This window comes from Dermacentor silvarum, chromosome 8 (assembly GCF_013339745.2).
Source record: "Dermacentor silvarum isolate Dsil-2018 chromosome 8, BIME_Dsil_1.4, whole genome shotgun sequence".
Classification (NCBI taxonomy): Eukaryota; Metazoa; Arthropoda; class Arachnida; order Ixodida; family Ixodidae; genus Dermacentor; species Dermacentor silvarum.
In genome coordinates, this window is record NC_051161.1 from 165,128,052 (window position 1) to 165,148,522 (window position 20,471).

At 44.6% G+C, this 20,471-nt stretch overlaps 1 protein-coding gene and 1 long non-coding RNA gene across 2 annotated transcripts in view; both read left to right on the plus strand.

The window, feature by feature from the left end:
• LOC125947765 (uncharacterized) overlaps window positions 1-20,471 on the plus strand; it is a 129,654-nt gene that overhangs the window by 88,936 nt on the left and 20,247 nt on the right. Inside the window, exon 5 of the mRNA XM_049673039.1 lies at window positions 5,312-5,319. Within this exon, the coding sequence (XP_049528996.1) occupies window positions 5,312-5,319 (8 nt within the window). The remainder of the gene's footprint in view (window positions 1-5,311; window positions 5,320-20,471) is intronic.
• Window positions 9,667-18,238, plus strand: LOC125947474 (uncharacterized). The gene is made up of 3 exons (XR_007468322.1): window positions 9,667-9,935; window positions 13,767-13,860; window positions 17,264-18,238. It is a non-coding gene; the product is annotated as an uncharacterized LOC125947474 (long non-coding RNA).

The following is a 20,471-nucleotide window of genomic DNA, read 5'->3' on the forward strand; positions in this document are numbered from 1 at the left end:
TTCCAAACCAAGGGAAAACTATGCCTCAGTTCAGCGACGCTTGCAGTGACGGATTTCACCATTTTCTCCGCTTGGTCAAACCTGAGCATTCTTTTCTGTAAGGCGGCATTCAGTGCTTCCATTCGTGAAAACACTTTTGTCAGAAGCGTCAACATGATAAACGATTCAAACTTGAACAGCATCCTTAAAAATGCGCTGGCTTTCGCACCAGCCTCAGTTCGCTCTTCGGATGCTGTTTCAGAGAAAAACGTTATGATACTGCTATAATTTGAAAGAACTGATCGCAGTGATGAAGCCTTTAGCGTCCACCTTGTCGGGCAGAATTTTCGCAATTTCGCATCCTCTTCTACCTCAATCTCTTGAAAAGAAGCAACGCGCTTTGGAGAGCAGGTCACGAAGTGATCAGTTCAGTGACGGCGTAAAGAAAATCACGGCACATGTCTACTTTCTGGCCGACGTCATGCAAAACCAAATTCAGGATGTGCGCTAGGCAGTGTACATATAGCGCGCGAGGTTCCTGTTCTTGCATGAGAGCTTGTACTCCTCGGTGCTTTCCTCTCATGTTTGCCGCACCATCATAGCACTGCCCGCGGCACTTTTCAATGGGCACATTAAATCTACAAAGAATGTCTTTCAATATAGCAAAGAGGCTCGTCGCTGTGGTGTCCGTCGTGTTGAAAAACCCACAGAACAGCTTCTCTACTTCCAGGCTTTCTGTGACCACCCGAAAACAAACTGAAAGTTCTTCTTGACAGAAATGTTTGCTGTCTCGTCCATAATGACAGCGTAGTGCTCTGCCGCACGAACTTCGTCTGTGAGTGAACGAAGGATGTCATGTGCCATGAGTTCCACCATCTCGTTTAAAATCTGGTGAGAAATCCATTTGTATTTGTACTTAAAAGCCACGATCGCAATGAAGGAATATCATTAGCCCGGAGTTCCAGCAGCTGCCTCAAATTACTCTCTGTGTCTTCGTGGCCATGTGTTGCTAAGCCTTCGGTCGACAGGTACAGTAGTGACGACAGTGTTGCTAGGAGAGCCTGTCGGGCGTCGTCCATTTCTTTCGCCTTTCCCTTGGCGCAAGCATATGCCACATTCGCGCTGCCTTTTGCAGCTACGACGGCATTACATGCCTCCTTATGAAAATTAGACCTCTCATGGGATTTAAATCTGTCAATCGCCTTTTTTCCAGTTTGAGAAACCATTTTTCACAAATGCCAGGTAAGAATCCTTGTCTTGGAAGTGTTAGGGAGCGGCAGTTTCATCTCTGATGCTGTGAAACAGGTCTCGCAAAACGCCTTGTCACTGTGGACATTGTAAGATAACCACTTGTAGATACTTTTCCAGGTAGGCTGGAAGCGCCGCCCTTGTTTTTTTGTAGATGGTGCATCAGAAACCTCGCCGATGGATCGAATTTTAGAAGGACCGTCTTCTGCAGTGCACACAGAGCTTGGTGTGCTAGTGTCATCAGCGCGCGGTGGAGCTTCAGCGACTGAACTCGAAATGCTGGATAAAGACGGCTCTCCTCGCAGTCTTCACCGGGGGCTTTCCGTTTCCTGATCAGATATTTTTCCATTGCTTTTGAACAGTCTGCAAGGGAAATGAATAAAATTCTGAAATAACGCTCGCATAAACATACAAAGTTTGGTATAATATTCATATTCAGACTTGGTCAAGCGCGTAGGAACCCTGCTCAATTTTTAAAAAGACAAAAGAATCTTGACCATTTCTCGAAGCATGAAGAATTATCCCGCGGTAAAAAACCCCAATTCTCACACAAAAAATAGGATTTGCCAAGTCTGAATGACGGCGCCGCCTGTGGCAATGAGCTGTAAAATTTTTCGGCTACCCATAATATCATTTAGTGCGCGCTGCAATAAAGGTATGCGTCTTCTTGAAATTAGAAATACATTTCTTCAGAATATGGGCCGACCAGTATGCGAATAACTTTATACCCTCACGTGGCAACGAATATGGGACAATCAACCTACATTTGTCTACAAGCTATACGCGAATACACATGGCATACGTACTATCACGATGAAAAGAAATGCGAACAGCGGAGCGCGTGGCCAAAGCATAACAAGCCGGAAGGTATAGGGCGCGCCGTCCAGTTATCACCATTGACAGGCGCGCACGTCCGGTTTGATCCAGCTGTTCGATGGTGCACCCCCTATACTGCGATATTTTTGTTTGCGCTGTCCAATTTGCGATGTCATCATTACTGCGCCATCAACTTTTCTCTTTTTCAAATAAAAGAGAAGCGGAACACAAACAAAAATATCACAGTATAATCATCGGTCGCGAATAACCAGACACTTGTGATCTCTGCAGCTACATTATTATTGCCATCAAACAAAAATATAAAGCAGATAAGACGTTTCATGTAAAAAGAAGGTGCAGCTAGGCGCTACATTTGTGAACTACATCCATACGTCATGGTATTTTAATTCTTTGAGCGCACTGCCGCACGACGGTGGCATAAGATAACGCGCTCTATCTCCTGTTCCTAGTCCCTCAAAGTGCCACCGGGCCATGATTGCCCCGTTAGATCTCTCACAGGCGTGCAGATGGTGCAGTTACTTTGTTTACAGGCGCCGTGACACCGCGGTACATTAAACCGCAGTCGGCGTGTTTCTTTTGCCGAGAGCCGCGAAAACGAATTGTTTCGATGAGCGATGCGCCAAGCGAATATGCAACTTGCTTTTTCTTACGCCTGAGTGTCTACCCAGTTTCGTTGCTGGCGCTCGCATGCGCGTTTTAACTTTCGTCATGGCAATGTGTGCTGGCTTCACTGCGAAGGAGCTCGGGCTCGTAATTTGACACAGGAATGACTTTTCGGGCGCGGGAGCGGCATGAGGACGCTGAACAAAGTGTCACACGTTAAAGAACTACCACAAAGGTGCAGATCACGGCTGTTGTGAAAATAGAAATAAGTTGTGTGGCTGTTAGCATGTTTGTGAATACGTTGTGCAGCATGACCTTACATTTTGGGATACATTATTCAAACTACATACGAAGCCATTTTGTCAATCTATTGCCACTTGGGCGAACTGTTGCTATTTTTAAAGGCTGTTCTCTCAATTTATTAAACTGGAATAATAGATCTGCCACTGGGAACCAATTTTGCGAGAACGAATAATCCTCATAGGCCGATTCTCTATGCGTTCAAGCATTCCGCGCCTACACGATCCTTACATAAACACAGTAGTTGTCTTACACAGTAATTGCCTTACACAATCAAAACCACGCACGTTCACTTTTCACTTGTTCCTGAAGGTTCCCTCACTGTTTCCTCGGCTCGTATTAGGCGCATTAGCGCCTGATAAGTTTTGCCAACTGAATACCTCGTACATGCCTTATTGTAGGAGCACTCTCTCTGTAAGACTGCCGTCTTGGTACAGAACGGCTCAGAACTATGCGATAGCTCCCACTTTTCCTTTTATTAAAACTTACCGCCACGCAATGTTCATAAAGACGCACCCCTCCATTAGAACGAGATCGAACAATTTTCTGAATCAGTCAGCGCCGACCACGTTTGGTCAGTCTGGGTGGCTTAAGTGCGGGCACTTGCGCTCCTGCTGACGTGGTAGCCGACTTTGACGCCGCCAGATGCGCAAGGCTGCCATAAAGAACCATGTACGATCGCGCGCGTATAGTATTATAGTTAACGCAAGTCAAAGTATCATGACGATGCACTTCACATTGCTTTCGTGCTGACGACGCTTACTGCGACAGTGAACCTCTACTAAAGACGTCGAGTATTCGAAGGGGTATGCGTTAATAATGGAAGACTTCACTCACCTGTTCGGACCGATCAGGTCGCAGACGTCAGTTGTCAACTAGTCTGCATGGGCAGGCACTCGCTTAATTTCACGAGTAGAGACGAGTGAGGCACATCCAAAGGGCCTGGACACGATGGTACTACCTCGTTGAAAAACCAGCGAGCGTTTTAAAGTCCTCTACATTTCCAAAGTTGTGCGCATGAAAACCACAACGGACACAATGGCGCTTCGCTTGGTTCTCCTATCTTGGATTCTCCACCTGCTCAAACACGAAGGTGCCTCCTGCTAATGCTCACAAGACATCACTATAGACGGCGCAGTGGCAGCGCGCTAAGCTTAGGGTTCTTGCAAGGCTTAGAGGAGAAGGCAGCGACGCATGCGCAGAGTACAAGTCTTGAACGCGCGGTCACTTTATCGATAAAGCGTGCGCATTGAAAAAAAATGTCACAGTTTCACCCTACGGGCGAAGCAATGAATGCGATAGCAACACAGCAATGTCATACGAAGTAAGGTGAGCGGCTTTGGTAGCAATATGAATTGTCGTAAACATGAGCTGATTAAGTAAGCAGCTTTGCTGCGGCGTAAGTAGACCGACATGAAGAGAGACTCGATGACCACGAGAAGGCGCGTGTGAAACGGTGGTGTTGATGAGAAGCGCTTCCCGTGGGCAGCGCGTGCGAAGGGACACACCTGTAGCTCTGCACTGCCGATCCGGGCAGCATTACATGTGTAGCGTGCGTTGGAAAATGTGACCCGACTGTTACTTACTGAATGAACACGCGTGGTGTGAGCGCGCACAAACAAACATGAATAGATCACACTGAATGACTGCAGACAACGACTGTCAAAACGCTGGCAGCAAGCGCATACGCTGCAGCGGGCAAAGGTACGTGCGGTCTATCGCTTCCACAGAAACTGAGCGGCGAATGCACAGTACATAAAGGTCAGAACCGTGTGGAGATAAGAGACGGTGCGAGCGAGCGACGAGCGCGGTTGTTGGCAGAGTAAAAGTGCCCCCCCCCCCCCGCTCCCTCCGGCGCTGGCTTCCCGCTTCCGTGCTTGCGCGTGGGAGATTGAGTGCGTTCGCTCTCCGTGACAGCGCGTCCCCGCACGCTTCCGCTCGGGCATACGGCGCGCGGCGAAGATTTTATCTATACGGAACCTCACGGCGACGGAGACGGCGACGGCCACGCCGACGGCAGAAATCCGGTTGAAGTGTCCGTGTAATTGCTATCGCAATGAAAAAAAAAGGGGGGGGGGACAAGCGCGGCGCGTATCTGCTAGTTTGTAGTGAATGCGGCTGTCCGTGCGCCTGGGGAGTACTACATACGCGGGTCGCGAGCTTTATTTTGGCGATAATCTGCGCGCAGTATTTTGAAAGCGATCTGCAGACGGCTAATACCTTTGTACGCGCTGTGTTTTTGCCGCTCAGTTTCCGTTGAAGCGATAGACAGTACGAAGATCACTGCTTGCTGCTGCTGGTGCCGCACTTTCATACGCAAGCGTTTTGACGGTTAGTGTCAGAGGTCATCGAGTGTGCTGTGTTCATGTTTGCTTGGGCGCGCTGACAACATGCTTGATAATTCAGTTAGTAAGCAAATGTTTCCAAGTTTATACGGCCGATAAAACTACTATCCTTACTTCATATAGCTGTCTACTAATTTTCTATTGCAATCGATGCTTCGCCGTTCGGGCGACACTGCGCCTCTTTCTTTCTTTCTTCTTTTTACGTTTAGTGTGAGTATAAGCGCTGCTGCGCATGGCGGCTATTGATTCTGATTGAGAGTGAATCCGGCTTAGCCTCACTTCGGTTACTGAGTAAATTATTTTTATTTATGACCGCTGCAGGCATGTGGGATGTTTCCATCCCTATAATAAGTGTTGTTAATTATTAGAACAGTTTTTGGTTGGTTTTTTTTCGTGAGTTGTTAGGATTGCTTACTGGAAACAGTAGCAATACTCAGACACACAACATTCATGTGCACTTCACACGCCGCTGATAAAAGACTCTGCTGAAGGGGCCACTGAAGACTGCAGGTTTTTCTTTTTCAGGGTCAAAAAAAGCACGCAAGGCAATTTGAAGAGAGGTGAACATTCTTCTTCTTTTGGGGGTTTTACGTGCCAAAACCAGTTCTGATTATGAGAAACGCCGTAGTGGAGGGCTCCGGATTAATTTTGATCACCTGGGGTTGTTTAACGTGCAGTAAAACGCAAGCACACGGGCGTTTTTGCATTTTGCCTCTATCGAAATACGGCCGCCGCGGCCGGGATCCCATCCCGCGATCTCGTGTTCAGCAGCGCAACGCCTTAGCTGACTGAGCCACCGCGGCGGGTGAGAAGTGAACATCATCATCATCATCATCATCATCATCATCATCATCATCATCATCCTATATTTTATGTCCACTGCAGGACGAAGGCCTCTCCCTGCGATCTCCAATTATCCCTGTATTCCAAGCGTATTCCAACTTGCAGGCGCAAGTAGGAATACGCTAGCGCAAGGCAGTGGTAATTGGAGGTGAACATAGAGCAACGTATTCATTCTCCAGGCATAACCTATCCTTACAATTGGAAATAATTGTTACATGGCTATATGCTTCTCTTTAAAAAATGTAACGAACTTATTCCTGTGTATATATTTAAATATATTGTATGTGTGTGTATAGTGTTCACAGTTCGAAATTTAAAAAAATAAACGTTGAAGTGAGAAAAAATGCTTATGAGGTACACTGTAAAAAATTTCCGTCAATATACGGAGGATTTCCGTCATTATACGGAAAAATTGCAGTAAGAATACGGAAAATATATCATTTTCAGAAATACAGCAAAATTTCCGTTAAAATACGGAAAGTGCTCCCCGTTTTAAGTTTTACGGACATTTTCCGTAATAAATACGGAAAAATTGCAGTAAGAATACGGAAAATATCTCATTTTCAGAAATACAGCAAAATGTCCGTTAAAATACGGAAAGTGCTCCCGTTTTAAGCTTTACGGTCATTTTTCCGTAATAATACGGTGACTACACTGTTCTGTACAAAACAGACAGAATTCCGTATTTTTGTTATGCGATCATCCGTATTTTTGCAAGGAAAACTATACACGCTGTCTGCGTGAACGCTTGTACTCACAAGGTTTCCTCTAAGAATATTTTATTGCAATGCAAATGGCGCCTGTGTTTCTACTGACGTTTATTTGGTGTCAGCACTATATATATATATATATATATATATATATATATATATATATATTTATATATATAAGTTTTAGTGAACAAAGAGCGATGGCCATACATGACAACGTAAACAAACCTGCGCCGTTCAGTTGCTGGTGCATTGACAATTACATTGGTGCGCTATGAAAAATTGTGCGCACTCTAAATCAGTACCGAAACGCAGTATAATGACCAGGATTGGCTTTACATTTAACAAGAAATGGCCGCGAAGAGAACTGGTGGCCTATAAATCCAAGTACTGCGGCTATAGATGAAATTTTAGACGGAGAGAAAGAATTAACTCAGGAGTGGAAGGGTTTTACTGAACTGTACCGTATTTGGTTTCAATCGCCCCATAGTATTTGCAAAATATCTCATCTCTGTCAACTACCATTCATTGACACACCCCCATTACGCATATTCTGCACTGTTCAATTGTTGACAGCGTTGTCAATTTTTGCGGTAAGATGTAATCGCAAGCATTTATTCTTATTTATTTATTTAGATACCCTAAGGGCCCACAGGGGCATTACATAGGGGGGGGGGGGACATAAAGCAGAACACAATTTTCACAAATGAAGGAGCATCGCAGGTGGTAAATACAGCACTTTGGGGTACAGCAAGTCGTGAAACATATTAACAAGGTAAATATTCTTACAAAATTCACACTCAACGAAGCAAGAACAAAATAGCGAAAGCGAATAAGTGCTCTGGGAGAGAAAAATGTTACTAAAAGTGCTAGGATTGTAAATACGTTAGTAATGCTGAATAAAATAAGGAAGACTGTGTGTTATCGTGGCAATTCTGGAGGGTAACTGATTCCATTCTTTTATTGATAAGGCTAACGGCGAATTGTTGGACTTTTCCATCCGGGCAAAGTTGGGTTAACTTTGTAGGCATGATCGATGCGATGTGAAGTATGAGGTGACGGTAAAATGTGTGACCGGGCAAATGATGTGTTGCTGTGATACAGTGTGTGAAAAAAGCATAATCTGGCGAATTTTCTGCGCATTGAGAGTGGCGGCATGTTGAGTGTTTGCTTCAAAGATGAAACGCTTTGAAATCGGGAGTAGGATGACATGATGAATCGCGTTGCTTTATTCTGGACGGCTTCGAGTAGATTGGTAAGGGCGATCTGGTAGGGATGCCAAATGACTGATGCATATTCCAGGGAGGGACGCACGAAGAAAGTGTACGCTTGAAGCCTGGTGTCTCTGTCGGCCAGATGCAAGCGTCGCTTCTGAAAGCCAAGTTTCTTTTGCGCTTTAGTTGTGATATATTTTATATGGTCAGTCCATGTTAAGCTAGAATTTATGTAGACACCGAGGTATTTAGCCGATGTAACCGAGTTTACTATGCTATTGTTTAAAATATAAGTATTAGTTTGAGACTTTGGAACGGAAGTGAAGTTCAGGTGATTGGTCTTTTCTGTGTTAATTTGCATCTGCCATTTGCAGCACCATTCCGTTAGTTTATTAAGGTCAGATTGCAGTGTTTTAATGTCGTTAGGGCTAACCATATATCTCTCTGTAAATCACACAATCATCGGCAAAAAGATGAACTGTTGAATTAATATTTAATGCTATGTCATTAATGTATATCATCATGTATCATTTAGCGTTTCATCTTGAAACAAGACCGGCGAGCGCACACTTTCTTGTACGGAATTCTGCTGTACAGTAACAGATGGACGCATTGTGAGTGAAGAACAGAAACGATGGATGGTTAGGCTGCTTGACTCTCGGCATCTTTGAATGGGCAAAGTTCCGAATTTGTCGCTGTGTGGTGTATGTTTGTGTGCTCGTCATGTGCCGTCATAGCGCGGGTATACTTGCGCGGAATGTGTTTCACTCGGCTACAAAACTTTGCACGCTGCGGCATCGAACACGCACCAATACGTGTGCAAACTACGGGAAGGTGATCGAAGATGAGGGATATAGCACTGTGTGTACTGTCAAAAGGAAAGAAAGAAAGAAAAAGAAAAAAAAACGCCCTGTCCCGAGTTGGCATAATGATTCAACCTTTATTTCTTTTTTAACCCGACATGTAACACCATTTATTACATGAGCTTTATCCGTGGGTAAAAGTAATGGCACAACTCACTATTTGCCCGTTCATTACATGCACCAGCCAGTCCAAATTAACACTATACTAGAGCTTATTGACGCATCGCATTACACTCTAGCACGGCATTGCAACGCTCACCGGACTCTCGTCTGGTTGACTTATCTGCCTTTCCTCTCCTTGCTTTCTCTATCTCTTTGTATACAATGTATACAAAGAGATATCTCTTTGGCAATGTATACAATGTATACAGTGCCCTGTGGCAGAGAAAGCGATCTCCTCTTCCAGAGTTCAATTATTTGTCAAGCAATCATTTTACTCTTCCAACAACTACTGCATAAATGGGAAAACGAAACCGATTTTGTTTTGTTCTCCGCGCTCCCAGCACCAGGTGGAACCACGCGCGGCGCTTCCGATCTCGGAGGATGTAACAAGACGAGCGGTTGACGAAGCTGCATTGTGTAGCCAGCCGGTTTATCTTTTATGTTGTACAGTTTGTTAGTTTACCGTAAATATGTCTTGATTTGCACTCAAGAGTGGAGCAAGGCCCTTTGGAACAGAGATTGACGCATCGTGAGCGAAGAACAGACGCGATGGATGGTTAGGCTGCTTGACTCTCGGCTGTACGACTCTCGGCATGTTAGGACTGGCAAAGTTCCGAATTTGTCGCGGTGTGGTGTACGCTTCTGTGCTCGTCAAGTGCCGTCAGAGCGCGGGGATGTTTGAACGGAAAGTGTCCCTTCGTCTACAAAACTCTGCACGCTGCGGCATCGAAGTCCTGTGTACGGGTGCACGTATGCGCTTGGATACGGGATAGCCTGCCCTCAACGGATGTTCAACAGTGTACGCACGCTGCGCGTACGCGTACGTATGAGGTAAGCCCGTTGTAATTCTATTTGTTCGGTTTGCATAGTGTAGCTGTTTAGATGATGTGTGGTAAGCTGGCGTAACGAACAGAACTATTTGTTTTTCAAAAGGCCAGTAAACAGCATCATAGGGCAAAAATGGCGCGTGAATGGGAAAGAGGATCACATAATTTCACATCGATCTCCATGGTAGCGCGATCGAAATTTTTTGTGTGGCGCGTATTGTCATGAGTAAGACGCCGGCGGCGCCATAAAAGAAGACAAAGACGATGTGAGCGGAGCGTTCGGAACGGCGCGAGCGCGCGAGGCGCGTGACCCGAGGCGCGATCGAAGGAGAAACGGCGTTGTCTGAGCATTATCGACGTGGCTCCGGGCCAGGAAGGTCGCATCGCCAGCTCCGCACTGGCGACGGGAGACTTGGGGGTCTGGCCGAGTCCGTGACGTTGGCCGTCCAAGGTGTGGCCGTCGACCTCAGCAAGTTCGAGTGAGGCTCCTGGACCGGCTACAGCCTCTCATGGCAGGACCGGGCACCCCAGAAAGGACCCCTCTTCCAAGGCAGACCGGCACGCTCGATGATCCCCGGAACGCCACGTCGGCTCTCGGGAAAGGAGCGAGACGGAAGCAGCGGCCGAGGACGTCGCTAGGCCTAACCCGTCACCTCTCCCGGCCACGTCAGCAACAGCGACCGGGTTACCCAGGTTTCCGAGACGAGCCAGTTGAAAGACCGACTTCTACGCAGCAACCTTTATGCGACGGTCGGCGAAACAACCACATTGAAGAGTTGACAAGACTCCGGCCGGGAAAATACGCGCATCGACGGACTTTCGTAAGAAAGACTTTCTTCTATCGTCACTACAGTAGGCCAGTGATGCCAGACTTTGGGGTAGGAAGGGCCTAAGACTAACGGAGGCGAAGTTAAGGATATTTATTGATTCATTAGGTTGTACATTTTTGTTAACATTTATTTATGCATTGTGTTCTAGTTCAGGGTGTTTTTGGGTTTTTGGTTTGAGGTTTTTGAGTTAGCGTGTAAATAAAATCTGTTTGCTGTGTCGCCATCCGTCTTCCCTCTCCATCTCTCATAACACCCGCACGCCTCCGAGATCAGTGACAACGAAACACATCACAATTGGCGAGCTTGCCAGGATCCGTCCCGGATTCTATCCAGCCCAGTCACTGATTCTCGGAAGTTGCAAAGATGGATTGGGGGGCGATATCGGCCACTATTCGCAAGCAGAAGCTCAGCAAGGAGCAGGGCCTCAAACTAATTGAGGATGAAAGGAAACGCGTAGAGGCCGCTCGATTAGCAGAACTTGCTGCAGTTACTAAAGCTTACGAGGAAAGAAAACAGCTCCAGGAGAGAGAGCTTAAGATGCTGCGAGAGCAGTTACAGGCATTAAGAAGGAAATCGAGTGAGGATGATTTAAAGATAGACAGTAGACCCACTAGCGGAATAGAGCAACCTGAAAGCAGAGGGGCGTCAGAAGACGCAGACAGAGTAGATAGCGCCCGTGACGGCGTTGAGGAGAAGCTCACCGCTGAGGAGACTTTGACTCATAGTGAGCAGGATAAGAGGATGACTGACATCCCGATGAAAATTTGCGTAAGCAAGGAGCAGAGCACAGCAGAGAAAGAAGTGGCTGCACCTCAGAACGATAGTGAGTTTGTAATAGAGAATGAAACCAGGGATCAAGAGGCATCAGACGTGAGGACTGAGGAGCCAGTCAAACTCCGAGGGAAATGAGGAGGACGATAGATGCCCTAGCCACCCAAGCAACGCAACGCGTAAGGGTAAAAGGATGCCGAGGAAGCTGAAGACACGGTGGCGTAAGAAACCGCGTGTGCATAAGATGGGCTGGTCGATAAGAATGAACAAAGGTAAAGCCGATAGATACCCTAATCGCCCCAGAAGTAAGGCAGCCTTTAAATGTAGGAAGAACGTGCACGGAACACGTAACGGTAGGAAGATGACTCGCAGGAGATTGAGAGGAAAGCAGCGCAGGAAAACGCGTGCGCATGAGATGGGTGCGCCAAAGAAAAAGATGAAGCCAGAGTTAAGGCAGGGACATTCCAAACCGCCCAAGAAATGTGCTAGAGGAGGAAAGAGGAAGAAGCAGGCCGTACGTAGGGAAGCGTGGGAGCTCCGTAAAAGGAGGAAAAAATAGAACAGGTATAACTGGTATGCCACTAAAGGACTATCATTAGGAATGCCCTCGGACACTGGAATTGTCAGCTCTTACAAATGTGTATAGATACCAAGTTTATTCTTATAGAGTGTTTGGGACGATAAGCATTACGAACAATTGAGTGCAGTGTTGTGTGAACGGAACAAATGGTGAAACGTGCGCGACAGTGCAGTGAAGTGTGGTGATGAGTGGCAAGCGAAGACGACGCACAGAAGAGCACTCAAGCCACAACGAAAGTCAAGTTCGCCGCCAAAAAGAAGGTCAAGAGGAAGCAGTTTTTTCAGAAAAAACTCTTAAAAAGGGGAGCCATGTCATGAGTAAGACGCCGGCGGCGCCATAAAAGAAGACAAAGACGATGTGAGCGGAGCGTTCGGAACGGCGCGAGCGCGCGAGGCGCGTGACCCGAGGCGTGATCGAAGGAGAAACGGCGTTGTCTGAGCATTATCGACGTGGCTCCGGGCCAGGAAGGTCGCATCGCCAGCTCCGCACTGGCGACGGGAGACTTGGGGGTCTGGCCGAGTCCGTGACGTTGGCCGTCCAAGGTGTGGCCGTCGACCTCAGCAAGTTCGAGTGAGGCTCCTGGACCGGCTACAGCCTCTCACGGCAGGACCGGGCACCCCAGAAAGGACCCCTCTTCCAAGGCAGACCCGGAACGCCACGTCGGCTCTCGGGAAAGGAGCGAGACGGAAGCAGCGGCCGAGGACGTCGCTAGGCCTAACCCGTCACCTCTCCCGGCCACGTCAGCAACAGCGACCGGGTTACCCAGGCTTCCGAGACGAGCCAGTTGAAAGACCGACTTCTACGCAGCAACCTTTATGCGACGGTCGGCGAAACAACCACATTGAAGAGTTGACAAGACTCCGGCCGGGAAAATACGCGCATCGACGGACTTTCGTAAGAAAGACTTTCTTCTATCGTCACTACAGTAGGCCAGTGATGCCAGACTTTGGGGTAGGAAGGGCCTAAGACTAACGGAGGCGAAGTTAAGGATATTTATTGATTCATTAGGTTGTACATTTTTGTTAACATTTATTTATGCATTGTGTTCTAGTTCAGGGTGTTTTTGGGTTTTTGGTTTGAGGTTTTTGAGTTAGCGTGTAAATAAAATCTGTTTGCTGTGTCGCCATCCGTCTTCCCTCTCCATCTCTCATAACACCCGCACGCCCCCGAGATCAGTGACAACAAAAAACATCACACGTATAACCTATTGCTCATGCGCGTTAAAAACTTAGAATAAGAGTGCATTCAGTTGCGCACACAATTCCTATTGACGCTTGTACTGTCACTATACGTGCGATAGTCGCCTCCTTGTTTGCATGCATTTACATTGTAGTTACCAAAAAAAAAAGTGTTAGCTCTGCTGTGTCTTTCCTTGGTGCAATTGCTTGTGGTGCAGCAAGACGTTTTGCTTCTAATGATGTCTGGGCAATCCAAGCGTTCGTGTCGTGTAGCTAGCTGTAAATGTATCAGTTGCAAAAAAAATTGTACATGCCAGAGAAGCAAATGCAATCAATAGAGACTGTATTTTATAAATCCTTCAGTTCAACTGCTTCAGCAGAAAGTAGATATGCATGAAAATCAGATGATTGTGCTGATGCTTAGCAAGAACAGGGTAACATAACATTACTGATTCAATATTTTCTTGTACTGAAAGACTAGTTGCTGGTGTCCTGCTGGAGCTGAGAAGAGATCTGCTGCCTGCCATGAGACCATGTCTCTCAAGTTACCGCAATATTGTTGCCTTCAAAGTAAGTGGATTTGTTTCTCTCAGCATTTTACTACCAACCTGCATCATGGCAATTCACTTAGCTGTGTAGGTGATCACTGTTAGTGGCATTGGAGTGCTGGTGGACAAGCACCCTTTGAATGTTACAACACACAGCTGTGGCAATATGTGAAGCTGTTAATATACAGAGTGTCCCAACTATGATGCATAAATATTTTTTAAAATAAAGATGCCACGTAGCTGGACAAAACCAAGTTATTATGTTTGCCATTGCTTGGAGATACTGAGAATATTCTTTGCATTCTGCCTAATTAGATCATTAGTCTTAATTATTCAACCTCTCAATTACTCTAATCAGATGAAAAGTGTAAATGAGGAAATTGTAGAACACCATGAACAACTCCTGATACAGCATCCTGTTGTGCAAAAAGTGCTACATATAAGTGTTCTTCCGAGCGGCAAAGAAGCTCGCGAATACACATAAAATTGCCGCATGAATGGCCGCTCGAGGCTCTTTGCGTGTATTCGTGGCTTTCTTTCACGCTCAGAAAAACTTTCATGTAGCACATATTTCATGTAATTATAATATGTGAGAAGTTGATTAAATAATTTACACTTAATTGTGCAATTAGGCAGAATGCAAAAAAAAGTGAGTATCTCCAGGTGATGGCAAACTTTACCTTGGTTGTGTCCAGATATGTAGCATTTGCATATTTTCAAACCTTTGTGTGTTGGGATGCCCCGTATAAGCCAGATTTGTTTCTCCAAGTTAATATACTGATGACATTCGATTGTGGTCTAGCAGGCAAAAATGCTAAACAGGAAGAAATATTAATTTGCTCTTGGTAGGTTGTTCAAGCAAATCAGCCAAGTTGTTACACATGAATTGCGGCATTTGTAGGTGTGTTCCGCAACACTGCAGCCCTGCAGCCCTAAATAACTTTTGAGTAAAGTGCTACTACTATAATTTCTCTAAAGCATGCAGCAAGGTTCAGCATTCCAGGAGGCTGGCATCAAGAGAGATCTATTTATATGAATTTCATATGTGAAAATGAGGTGTTATTGTTTGGATGACTGTATAAACTTATGCTTTAATTCCAGTCTTGCATGAGGCAGACTTGGACGGGAAAATTGATTTCTTTTGGGCAATGTGGTACAAATGCATGGGGTAATGCTTGTATGCATACACATTACATCCCTATTGCTTAGCCAAGGGGTGCCCCTGCGTGTTAAAATTTACAGGGCTCAGATTGAAGAATGTCAACTTTTGTAAAATCAACTACACCTTTTAGATTATGAGATTACAATTATTGCATACCGTCATAGTGTGGTATATGGGCTGAATGTTTTTCACTTTGTCTATAAAACCCTGCACACTGCGGTATCATGAAAATTTATTCTATGTAAAACAAGCGATGCTGCTTGCCGATTTAAGCACATATAAGGCAACTTTTCTAGGAATGTTTCTGGCCTTGTAATGTACTTCATGTTATATTCTTTAAGACTATAAAGCAGATTGTTCTTCTGCACATTTTCTGGAAACTTAAACTGCGGCGATCTAAACCACTTGGCAACAATGCTGTGATCGCTACCGCGTGTGGAGCAAACGCAGCTTTGCCTTGTTCAATTGTGTCGCGGGCACTTCTGAAGCGCTGCCTATTTAGTAAATAATCTTGGTGGCATGGAAGCGCCATCTGCTTCTATGCATTGCTTTGTTTTCTTGTGGCATCACGTCACATTATAATCGTAATATTTTTTTTTCGTTTTGTGAGAGTCTCATATTGCCCCCCCTCATCATGCTCTCATTGTGGTTGCATTATTTATGTGCAAATATTTATGTATAGATGACCACTGCTCCAAGTTCCATTTTATCGCAAAGTAAGCTACCAATACCCAAGGAATTATGTATAGCAAAATATAGAAGTCAAATTGCCGAACACAACCAAGGAGACTCAGTGCACAGTCTCTCACCAGATTGCATTGGTCATGCAAAGGTGCACAGCATACCTCTTTATTACTTGCTGAACAAGCTGTGAGAAAACTGAATATTTATGTAGCTTCAATTAAATGCTATCAGCCATTACTTCTGCCCTCGGCAATTGTGGACTATTATCACGGCTTTTCTTTTTCTAACTCATTTTGCTTATTATAGAGGGATTACTGCCTGTGTTCATAGGAAATAAATCACATGGGCAATCAAACGCCAAGAATGTATAAACTTGGAACATTGATTGTGCAGTTTGATGGTTCAGAATAAGTAGAAATACAGCATAAAAACTTAACTTTTACTTGAAACAACAATAGAGCATACAGTAACCATACGTGCCTGCTGTAGCCCCTGTGCCAAGTAAATTTCAATTCTCCTTTTTGCATCCTATCAGAGCGCTGGTAACATGTTTCACATTTCTGTCAGCCAACTAACCTGTCTTGTAACAGTAAAAATGTGCCAACTGTGTTTTTTAACAACATGCTAGAATATGCAGGCAGTTCGCTTAGAAAACTAAAGCCATAGAATCAATACAGTGATGCGACTTTCGGTTTGCATGTCACAGGTTGAGAAAAATAAGGTGGGAGCTGTTTCCAATGTTCCGACTAGATAGCAAAGCTAGCATAAAAGGTTGCACACCACTGAGCTCTACTATGGGGGGCTGGATAGCGCATTGAGCGCCTTCGACTGAAGCCAACCTTGTCCCAGAAGTTGGTACTTCACGACTTTGCTGTGGCATTTCACCTGCACAGGAGTGCGGCATTTCTGCTATAATGCTTGCCCTTTGTGCCGCAAGCTACCGAAGCAATCCAGAGAAGTATTTCGAGAAGACGTCCAGAATTTTCCATCACAGCACTGACAGCATCGCTAACATGAGTGGCACGTGCTGAAAACACTTGTCAATCAGAAAATGCTTTCTGTAAGAAAAACTTATCACGTACGGGTTCAGAACATCGTAACAGCTCTCACCAGACATGTGGAGACATCGCCTAGATGTGGAAAACCACGATGAAAAATTTTTATGGCAGCAATATTGTGCAACGGCACACACTAGTAAGTGCAGCGTATGCCCTACTTTTGGGACAAGCCGCTGCACGACACTGCATTTCCGCTGGCTTCATCTACCCCTGGCTCTGGGCAGCGAAGCGGCATCCAGCAAAACATAGTAGAGATCAGTGGTGCACATAGTATTTTATGTCCCCTTTCTCGATGCCAGCTGAACACACGGTAACTGTTTCCAAAGCAGAAAAACTAAGGGCAAGGGCTCTGTACACATTGCATCATAATGTGGCTGATGCTTGGGCAAAGCAAATACTGTGCATGGTAGATTTGTGTGAGGCAAGCTAGGAGTCAAAAAGCCTGCTGCATACTAGCAAATGACCAACATATTGTTGCATGTTGAAATTCTTTTTTTATTCCTCATCACTCATTTGTGTAGGGGAGACGGCTCTCACAACTGGAGAAGCCTGGGAAGCATGCAGTACTCCACAAAACCAGTTTCAACGTAAAATGTGTCTGCATCTCATAATTTCATGGCTGCAAGAGTGAGCCCAATGGTAAACACATCTGAGTGTTCATGATGTCATGCATTATCCACTTTATCTGCACGTCATACCTATCTTGACAAAGCTGATATTGCCTTTAGAGAAATTGTAGATGTTGTGAGCTTGCATTTCAGAACGCACAACAAGCTTAACACGTACAACACCAGAACAATTTGTTGAGAATTTCGGATCAGGAATCTTCGAAGCACAATTTGTTTAGTGGTGTTAAGATTCTGCTTAAGGTTGTTGATTATTACATTCATATAGTGTTCAAGCATTGCTGTAACAACATTCTTCGCTTGGAGTACATAGTACTCCAAGCGAAGAATGCCACCAGAACGCCACAAGAAATGCCACCAGCTCCACATGAGCTGGTGGCATTTTGCTCCATATTCAAAAACTGGTTTCTTCTTCAGTTGAGATTTTCAAGTTTGCATTCTTTATTAGCTGTTGTATGTGACCTATCCTAAATGTTTGAATAGTGAACACAACGTGACCTTTTTGATTGATTTTGTGGATTGTACACCCTTGCTGCAAACAATTTGAGATGATAACTGTTTCCGCCTTAATGAAAAATAATTGCTTGAAGCAGCCATAGCCACCAATAATACTAGCATGACACGATTATGAAAATTGTGATGTACTTTGATTTATAATGTTTTTAAACATATGGAGCTCTGCCTGTGGTGTAAATGGGTTCCTGATATCCATTCGTGATGCAAGAATTTGAAGAATAAACTGAAGCAAGAATGTTTACTTACTTTTCAAGAGAAGCTCATGGCAATTTCCTCATGAAAAGTAAAATAACTAGAAATAACTTTACTGAGCTGAGAAGAGTGCTACAATTGTCTCATTCGAATAGTGCCATATACAGAAGCTACAACAAATGTTTAATATTTTGGTTGCATTTGTATATATGGTCTTGTCACTGTGTTGCAAGCTGTATTCAGAATGGCCACAGCTCAGTCATGATTGTGGCATTGTGCAATGAAGTACCGCTGGCATCACCCGGAAAGTGTCGCAAAGTTACAAATACAACTTTGAATGGGTTGTTTTAGGAAAAAAGACTTAGCTCAGCAAATTATCCTTTTTTATGCAGCCTGTCGAGACAAGGTTTCTGTACATGGACCATGGCGCTCAAGGAAGAAACCGAGACTGTAGACTGCCAACGTTCATTCCTGTTCCGGCAAAGACGGGCCAGCAGTGACCAGCAGGATTTTACAAAGTGAACTCATCACAGCTTGAGCCACTCCATGCCACAAGCAGTTGCTCCTCGAGCCACCGTGCAAAGGTTCCTTGGGGCACAAGTCCAACTCAGCGCCACAACCTTTCTTCTGCAGTTTTTCTACCTACTTAGCTAACCAGGTGGGTCAAAGATGGCAGAGGGAAAGGGAATCACAGCTTTAAGCATAGAACCTGCTGAAGCTTAATGCAGTTTGAGAGTGAACAGTAAACGAGAAATAGGTGGAGAGAAATAGGACACCTCTTCTCCCTCAGAGAATTGGCAGTGAAAAAAAAACAGCTTATGAAGGCTTGAATATTGGTCGGAATAATTTGGCATAGGTAGGATAATGACTATGAATGTTTCTGGCAAAGGTAGTGGTAGTAGGCTGAATAATCAAGGAGTTTAAATATAGATTAGAAAACAAATTTCATTACACTACCAGAATTTTAAATCATCCCAATAATTCTTTTAATTGACGGTTTATGCGTGTTGAGCGACAATGCTTCTTGATGCCTGCTTCTTGCTGAGATCATTCTTATGCTGCATAATTCACCTGTTCAAGTTCCATGTTTCTCCCGTCCAAGCAAATTTACATTCATCACAAGAAAACTTATAGATGATTTCCAGAAACTTGCTGATTAAATGAGAGAGCAGCATGCACCCCAGGCTTTCTTACATATGCGTTCAAGAGCCTCAGATCTCGTGAATAGTTAGACATACTCCTGCTGAGCAAGTTCTTGGTATCATCTACAAGGTCATTTCAGAATATGAGTTTGCTTAAGTTGGAGAAACAGTCGATCGAAGACATGTCAAGCGATATCGCTGTCGATGCATCTACATTCCAACTGAAATAAAAGTAAATATAGCACCAAATGCAAGAATTATTGGGATGATGCCATTCTTGCAGTGGAATGAAATCCTTCTAATCTAAATATGCAATCCAAATAATTCAGACTACTAAATACTTCCAAAGGGGTTGCATCGTGAATTATGCATGTTGTATTCCGTAGTTTCTTACTATAAGACCCATCGATGTTTAAACAGCAGAGAAAACATTAAGAGCTGAGTTCTTAGTACTTTATATTGCTCCATAAATCAGTTTCCCTGCCAACATCAGCGTCCCGTGCTAATAATGTTTGGGAGAATGTGTGAAACAAGGCACCTGACCCATAGGGTAGTGCTGTTCACTTTGTTTGGGAATGAAGGTCATACTGTACATGTATGTGATAGCCATACGTGTCATTACCTTTAAAAAAAGGAAGCAAAACTGTGAGTCTGCCTAAGTGGAACAGATTCATTAAAAAAATGTTTTGTGCATAAACAAACAAGGACGAAGAAAAGGAGCAACACAAGCACGATCCCGTTCTAACAACTGGTTTTATTTTCGAAGAACCATTTACTTAAGAACCCAGATCTGTGCTATCCAGTCAACACAACACATCAATAGCGTATATAACAACACTTTTGATAAAAATGCCACGGATAAGCGCGACCCAGTCAACATAAAAACAGCAATGCGCATTAAACAAGCACTTAAGATGAAAAGACAGGAGCGAATATAGCAGTGAAACAGAAGGATGACTGATGCATTTTTCCTTTAGTTTTGCAATCCAGTGCGCTTCCAAAATTTCTCGCGATTTGATTTCGATGCCTAAACAATATGGAGGTGCTTCTAAGTCAAGGTGAGCACGCATGTTCTTGACAAAGCATAGCCAAATGCTTACTAGGGCCAGCTTTCAGACTGGACAAGTGTTCCCTTAGTCTCGTGTTAACGCATCTTGCAGTCTGCACTACGTACACATGACCTCATGTCGTAGGAACCTGATACACAACTTTCTTCGCGCAATGAAGAAATTGGTTCTCACGCAGATTTTTAA